At 33.3% G+C, this 8,419-nt stretch overlaps 1 protein-coding gene across 1 annotated transcript in view; it reads right to left on the bottom strand.

The window, feature by feature from the left end:
- Nucleotides 1-780: 780 nt before the first annotated feature.
- LOC117115076 (THO complex subunit 7 homolog) overlaps nucleotides 781-8,419 on the bottom strand; it is a 24,218-nt gene continuing 16,579 nt past the window's right edge. The window contains exon 7 of the mRNA XM_033258739.1: nucleotides 781-1,688. Within this exon, the coding sequence (XP_033114630.1) occupies nucleotides 1,624-1,688 (65 nt within the window). The 3' untranslated portion in view covers nucleotides 781-1,623. The remainder of the gene's footprint in view (nucleotides 1,689-8,419) is intronic.

The raw sequence follows: 8,419 nt of genomic DNA, 5'->3' as shown, positions 1-8,419 counted from the left end.
CTAAAAATTCGATGTTATGTGGCGCATTTTGTATTTTATTCAAATACTGTATATAAAAAAAAAAGCAAGTGCGAATCTATTTTGACAGAGCACAAAAGGAAGCACTTGACAACTGCTTTTTTCTAATAATGGAATTTCAAATTAATTCAAGGATGATGATTATTATTATTAAAGAAATAGGCCTAATAATAACAGCAGCAAGAACAGCAACAGCAGCAACAACAACAGAAAACAACATGAGCAACAACATGAGCAACAACAAGAAACAACAGCAGCAATAACAACAGCAATAACATTAACAGCAGCAGCAGCAACAACAACAACAACAACAACAACAACAACAACAACAGCAATAACATGAACAACAGCAGCAACTACAACAACAGCAGCAACAACAGCAGCAGCAATAACAACAAAAACAACAACAACAGCAGCAATAACATTAGCAACAACAACAGCAACAACAACGGCAGCAACAGCGGCAGCAACAACAAAAACAGCAACAACAACAACAACAGCAATAACATGAACAACAACAGCATTAACATGAACAACAACAACAACAGCAGCAGCTGCAGCAGCAACAAAAACAGCAAGAACAGCAAACCAGAACAGCAAACAACAGCATGAACAACAGCAACACAACAACACCAACAATAATACTACAAAAACAATTATAGTAGCAATTATAATATAAAATAATGAAGAAAATAATAAGTAGTATTCTTTAATTTGTGTTTAATTCTCTAATACTTGAAACAAAATAGCTATCACAATAAACTTTGGTGACATGTCATTTTATTAACAAATTCTTGGTATACACATATAATGAAGACTTCCATCATAGCTGTTTACAATATATGTCCTAACTTTGTACAACAAAATTATCTAGAGACGATATGAAAACTCCGAAGACACCAATGAGTCATTGATATTGATATTATGATTCTGAGATATCTTTCTGAAAACTCTGCCATTTCTTGCTTAAATTTTTCAATTTATTATCTAGTCTGTGATACAGATCAAGGTTGTCTGTACAGTGAGTATTTGCAGACTATCATACGCATTCAGACAATTTAGTTCAGTAAGATTTTAAACTCCCTCAAAAACCTTTCATCAGTGTCAATTCCCATGAGACCATACAAGTTTTTTAAAATGTTAAATTTCCGAAGAGCTTTTTTTCCCTAAAGTTTTTCTGTTAGATTTTTGTCACATTCTCTACAATATTTGACATTGAATGTTTTTGCTGTGAGATGCAAAGTGCCAATCAAGGACCTTAGGTCCAAGGTGGAAACATTGGGTTGTTTCCTTATTTACTGTACCATTTGTGGCACGATTTCATAGTTAGAGATTGTTTGCTTGTTGCCAGGAAAGAAGGTGAACCTCTTTTTCCAACTCTGGTTCTGTCACCTTAGCCGTCATAAATACTAATTAACCAGACAGACCATAATTTAAAGAAGTCTCTATACAGTAGATCTTTCAAAGAATCAGTTTCCAAACTGAAAAGCACTCATAGGTGAGTGGTACACTATTAATGTTACATGTGACCATCCATACTTCAAAGAAGTGTCCATAGATCTTTGCTAGAGCAAGTTCCACCATCAAAACTTCTCTAATAATCCTTCAAGATGCATCCATGGAGCTGTCCAGGGTACTATTCAATGTTTCCTCTGAAGACTTCTCATCCTCTGAAAGAGTTTTCAAAATATAAATGACAAGCTCATAGAATTTAGTAATCTCCATGAAGGTAATAATACAATAAATAACCCAAAACAGCACTATGGTAACATTTCTTAGGGTTTCAGAGCAGCACATTTTTGACGTGATCCCAATTTTGAAAAATTATAGAATTGATATAAAAATATATCTGGTTTAGTCCTGCAAATAGAAAATGATAAAAATAACCTCAGCATCCACTGGCAGCCCCAGCGCAAGGTAAAATTTAGAGGGAAAATATGCTAAGGTGGCCCAAAGTGGGCGTGGTCAGTCATTGCTCAAAATGTTCCAGGGGTCCAAAGCCCCTAAAAAATATGACAATTTAGGGGTTTCAGAGGCTTATTTAATCAATATATTATAGATAGATAGTAGAAAATATGTAGCAAATACATATAATTTTTTTTCTCCCTGACGAATTGTGATTTTTCGCTGTCTCTTATACACGGGGGAGGGGAAATGGCCCTTTCCCCCTGCTGTCGCCGCCACTGTCAGTATCTAGAGTTGGATGCGAGGTTTTAGAGAATCATAAGTGACAAAAATTCATATACTGATAAGAAGTGATGAATGGGCAGTCAGCAAAGGAAGATGAGAACGATAACCCATGACATGGACGAAGGATGAAAACTGTCAAACTTTTAGGTAACTTCAAATTGAAAATAGACACGAAAAAAAACTTAAGATAAGTAAAACATCGACTAAAAAATGACAATTAAAGCCCTAGAGTAGACCAAGGTGATTTTAGGGTTAATATTGGTAAAACTTGAATTAAGTTTTAGATTTCAGTCTAGAATAGTTTTAAGTAATGCATGTCTGGTTGAATTTCTAGTACACTGATAAGTTTAACCACATTAGAGTTTCTTGTTTCTTCAAGGCACCATTTATGTTTAATAAAAAATAGGCAAACCTTGGCAAAACTAGTATTATTGTGTACAATCACCAACACCCCCACCCCAAACCTATCAACCATACACAAGTTAGTTTCCTAGTGAGTTTGTCACTCTGCAGGTTGAATACTCTAATAAGAGGCTGAAATACAGAGAATACTGGGAAAATTACAATAAAATTTAGAATTTCCAATATCAAAGTTGATCACATTTAAATCTGATTTCTCTTATTCGACCAAGAAATGAAAGTGAAAAGACAAGATAAAATTGAAGGTTGCAAAGGAAATACATGCAAATGACAAGCACTGTCATTGCTAGTATCAACTGTCAATCAAAGTAATCTATCAAATATTTCTAGGTACCCATCTTCATGTATATTTAAAAAATGGAGTTTTTTTTACATTGTAAACAAGGGTGATCCTGAATCGGTGCCAAGACATTTTACATAAGATTGCCCTCAACACAATCAAATGAGTCACTAGTTTAATTTACTAATACATTTTTGTTATTGCAGTAGTATATTCTGTTAAAAACAAGCAAGAATGGCATACAGACAAGGCCTAAAATGTCTGCATTAAAGCAGATTGTACAGTAAAATTAATATATATGAGTGAATACGTACCCAAGTGGAAAAGATTTGGGCTTCCAATGGGCTTTCCCAGAGTGCCAATCAAAGTTAACAACTGACCAATCCAAACATCTTATTTAATAGCAACTGTAGGAGTACTTGCATTTTTTACAAAAAAGGAAGTTTACATGTTTATGCTGTCTAAGGTAACTCACCTTAGTGACAATATGTAAGGGGTGGGGCTTAAGTCCATTGGAGATCAAGGGTGCTAGATAGAAGCTGGCAGCTTGGCTGTGTCATTGGATTAGGCACTTCATCCATGATATCTCTCTCAACCCTGGAGTATACATGGGTACCTGGTACTGTACTCTATGTTCCAATGGCAATGCGTTTTATATCGATCGCTAGCTGCAACAATACAGAATACTCTCCCAGGGAGCCGAGTATGGTTTGCATCTAGCATTCGATTCAATGTATAGTATTATACGTGTTCCTGTTCTATTATAAGTGTTTGTTCTTAATGTACTTACTTATGACATCCAAGTACAAAAAGTGGTATGATTTGATCGAAGTGAATTTAAAGTATTTTTCACTTTGGTCAAAATTAACATTATCATTCAATTAATCCTTCCATTTATATGGCGCAATTCCAACATTTGTTGCTCACTGTTCCATTCCAAAAAGAGATTATTAAAAAAGGTGCATCTTGATTAGTGACTTAAAACTGTCAAATGAAGTTAATTCTTTAATAATAATAATTTGTTAGACATAGCGTTTCATGCCAACAAGATCTCTAAAGCACTTTACATTATTTATTACCTCCAGTCATTGGATAAGCACATACTCAGTTCCCTCAGCAGAATTCCAAAATGTTGCAGTTTAATCAGTGCATTTTGTGTTTGAACCTAGCAGGTACCCATTTATACTCCTGGGTTGAGAGAGATAACCGCAGGTAAAGCACTTTGCCTAAGGACGCAAGGGAAATACACAGAGAGGGAACTTCCAACCTCAAGGTTGAGAAGTAGATCTGAAACCGCTTTGCGAAAACTGCACCTACAATGTTAATCCAATGCAAACACAGCTTAAGTACCAGTTTCATTTACAATATGTAAATGATGATTACTCTAAAGCCCTGTTCAGACCATCAAATTTTATTTGACAAAAAACATGACATCACATCATGACCATATATAGGCACATCATTACCATATATAGGCACATTATTACTATATATGGGCTTAAGTCAATAGTTCTGATAGTATAAATTTCATATCACTTGCTTATTTGGGGGAAGGGGAAATAAAGCATATATCTAAAAAAACATGGCTAGACTCACTAGGAGTATGAGCATAAATTAAGCAAAATCATTGCTCAATTTTAATTACAACGAATCAACGGTGACACTTGTAAACAGACTCTTGTCTCTAACTGTTTATCATTATATTCCCATTGCAGTTGGTCATATTAAAACCATACACACAGTGTACCCGTATCATAATTAATTTGTTACTACTTTCATCATAATCTTCAAGAAATCAACATATATGTCAGCAAGAAATGTATCACAATTTGTTTACTAACTGTTATTTATATTACTATAATACAATTAAAATTGAAATTTTTGGGTGCAAAAAATGTGCAATGAACATTTCAGTTATGCACTGGCATTTCATGATGAAAGAAATTTGCACAGTTTTTATTGACATATTTTTTTTTTCCTGCTACTGGAAAACAACCTAACTGAATTCATCCTGAACAAATCTGTCATATGTGATTTTGATAAATGCTTCAGGTTTGCGGAACATAGTTTAAATTAAACCTGAACTACTTCTACTATGATACTCTGCGTCCAAAAAGCTTTAATGATACTAAATTTTACCATGAAAAATTTTTCAATAGCTGTTCAAACTGAGTTTGATTTTTATTCTTAAAAAAAGAATTACACTCTTATCCATAGAACATATTAAAATCACAAACATATAAAGTAGCTATACTAATACTGTACAGTACAATACAGATTGTTTTGTTTCATTTCAATAGTTCAGCAAGATTTTGAATTTCTTGTCCCTTTAGACTCAACTAACAGATTTATTGCCATATAAAGTTATTACGGAAACTCATTCTTTTTTTTAAATTTCCGTTTCAAACAATATTTTTTTATAAACATTGATTGAGACCATCAGATTGTGCGATAATTTTAAGTGACGTTTGTGATTTGGAAAGATTATAAACACCAAATTGAAAGACATTCAAATTTTTTACAAGAAATATTCAATGTAAACTTTCATTTCAGAATTGATTGATCTTCCCATAATTTAATTCCCAAAATTTTAAGAAATGACGATACAGGAATATTTTTTTCAATATGATTTTCAAATTAAAAGCTAAAACTTAACTATACAAACTAATCTGTTGCTCTTCTGTTATATTTTGTTTTCAGTTGTTGTACTTGCATTTGTAGGTCATGATTCAACAATAATTCAACAACTAAAAGGAGCGGTTTGCGCAATCATTGCGGTTCTGCTTTTGAACCTTGAGATCAGGGGTTCAATCCCTCTCTATGCATTTCGCTTGTGTCCTCAGGCACTTCATCTACAGTTGCCTCTCTCCAACCAATAGTACAAGTGGGTACCTGGTAGGTTCAAACACAAAATGTGCTGATTACAGCTGCAACGTTATGGAATTCTCCATAGGGAGCTAAGTACAGTGTATCTGTCCTATATGTGCTTGATCCAATGACTAGGGGTACCATAATAATGTAAAGCGCTTAGAGGCTTTGTTGACATTAAGCCCTATATAAGTCCAACATTTTATTATTATTAAATACAATAATAATAATGTTGCAAATAATTTGTTACAGGTTTGCCAAATGTTTTTAAAATCCCCCAATTGCCAAATTTGTGTTTCATCCAAACACTGTAGTTGAAATAAATAAGTTTGACAGTTGTGAAATGTTTATCATAATTCTTTTTTAGTAAAAGCATGTGAAAACAGTAATTATGCCAATTCAGGTGTCACAATTGCAACTCATCTCGAATTTCCCCCTTCCGTTAAGACTTCCGTGGGCGGATCGTATCATGTAGTTCCTTGTCCGGATAAATCCTGAGAAGTCTTGCGATGACAGCTAACGTTCAGTTATGCCCTCCAAGGGTGCTAAGTGTGGCCGACTGTACATATCTTATGTTCTGTCTCTCTGACATGATGTTGGTAAGGAGCCAACAAAGTGAAATGTAGAAGCGTTCACAGGTAAAAGAGCAACAACCACAATATTTTTCCAAGAGTCTAAAGAAAGTACATTTGCCACTCATAGACAGGAAATTAACTATGAGATTCTCTATAAATTAATCTCACTTTGTGCAGCCAGGCCAGTGATTAAATTTTAGTGTGTCAAACCCAATAGAAAATGTATACATGGAGCCAAAACTTACTTGGTATGTTAAATATATAACCACAATATAAATTTTACAAATATGAATAAAGAACATTTGAAACTCACATTAAAAAAATAACTATGAGATTCTCAATTAAATCGCATTATGTACAGCCAAGCATGTGATAAAATTTTAGAGTGTCAAACCCAATAGAAAAAGTTTAATCAGGCTTGATGTGATGTAAAACATTCTCTGACATCATGACATACCGTACATGGAAAGAAACATCAAATGTATGACAAGATTTACTTGAACAAGGAAATGTTGGGTCGGACACAAATACAGTGTACAGAAACAGATGAACAAAGTGCGGCCCACAGGCCTGGCCATATGCGGCCCAACAGTGAATTTTTTTAGGCCCACGGAAATGAATTAAAAACCCTATTTGTGCAGGCCAGCCAACCATTTTTGGCTACTGTAGAAAACACCTTGATTTTTACGGCCTGACACCAATCATCTGTAAAAAGTAAATTAAAACTGAGAATAAAGCGGTATATAAGTAGAGCACTGGAAACAACAAAGTTTGAGTCTGGCCATCAGTGTTAAATCAAAAATTCACTTTGGCCCTATATGCCTAGCTAAAGCCAAGGGAATACTAGTGCATTACCCTGGCATTACTAAAAAACAAATACTTCAGTCTTAGTTCTAGGAGATCTAAGTTGTCACAGCTACTGCAGATTTAATGCTTGGTAAGGTTTTAATTATTGCTATTGATTATACTGTATTCTATTGTTGGGTCTCGTTAGATTTTGATTGGATAATTTTTAGTGATTTTCATTGGTGTATTTCTATGCTGTAGTTTTTAGTTTTGAGAATAATCTTTAGGATTAAATTTAAGTCTCTTGTGGCAAGCATTTGAACTAATAAACAATAAAAATATTTCCACAGAAGTGTAAAGTAGTAAAAATAAAATATTTATGCTTATAAATGTTTCAGCACTCCAGTGAAAACACATACTTAATTTATGTTTTATGTGGGAAAAGGGGGCAGGGAGAAGAGGGCTATCCTGGCCAACATCCATAAACTGTTTCTCCATTACATGTTTTTAGCAAATAAATTAATAAATAAATGCATCCACATAATGTAATTGGATTTTAATGAACAAATAATATATCATGCCTGTTATAGTGTCCCCTCGGGATGCATCAATAAGATATAATTAACATAACAACCAAGATAAACAACATCTAAACATCTATGAGAACAAGTCATCAAAATTTTTAATTTAATTTTTAAAGTAATGTTGGATTCAAAGATAATTTGAAAATAAATCAAATTATATTGTATTCCTCGGAGATTAAGTAACAGTTTATAAGTCAGACAGCCTTTCCTTTTAATAAACAACAAAAATATAATTGCAAAAAACTATGTAAACAACATTCAAATAGTTTGTGAGAGAATCCAAAATCAGATAGTAATTCTATACAAAATTGTCATTATACAGTAGAAGAATCTCATGCAAAATTAAGATATGGAGATACATTTTATGAAATAGTAAGACAACAAATGGCAACAAGTTTGTCAGTAAAAATTTTTTTTTTTTAAACATTTTGCAAAAAAAGTTTAACACATGTTTGAAAACATTCATTATTGTAGTTATTGCAAGAATTTCTTGCCTAAAAAAAAAAATAAAACCTATTGTACAGAACAGAATAGTTGTTAAAGGGCAAGAGACATAATAACTAAACATGACAATACGGATATCAATGATCATAATCAATTTCTTTGGAACTTGATAACAAATGTTTCTATACTGTAGAATCACACCATCTGAGGATTGGCTACTTTTTGATTCAGGATCAATTCCAACAACCTATATC

The sequence above is a fragment of the Anneissia japonica genome, unplaced genomic scaffold (assembly GCF_011630105.1).
Source record: "Anneissia japonica isolate Jap-2015-1 unplaced genomic scaffold, ASM1163010v1 scaffold24_len2511860_cov200, whole genome shotgun sequence".
In the NCBI taxonomy this organism is placed as follows: domain Eukaryota; kingdom Metazoa; phylum Echinodermata; class Crinoidea; order Comatulida; family Comatulidae; genus Anneissia; species Anneissia japonica.
This window is presented reverse-complemented; position numbering and strand designations above follow the sequence as displayed.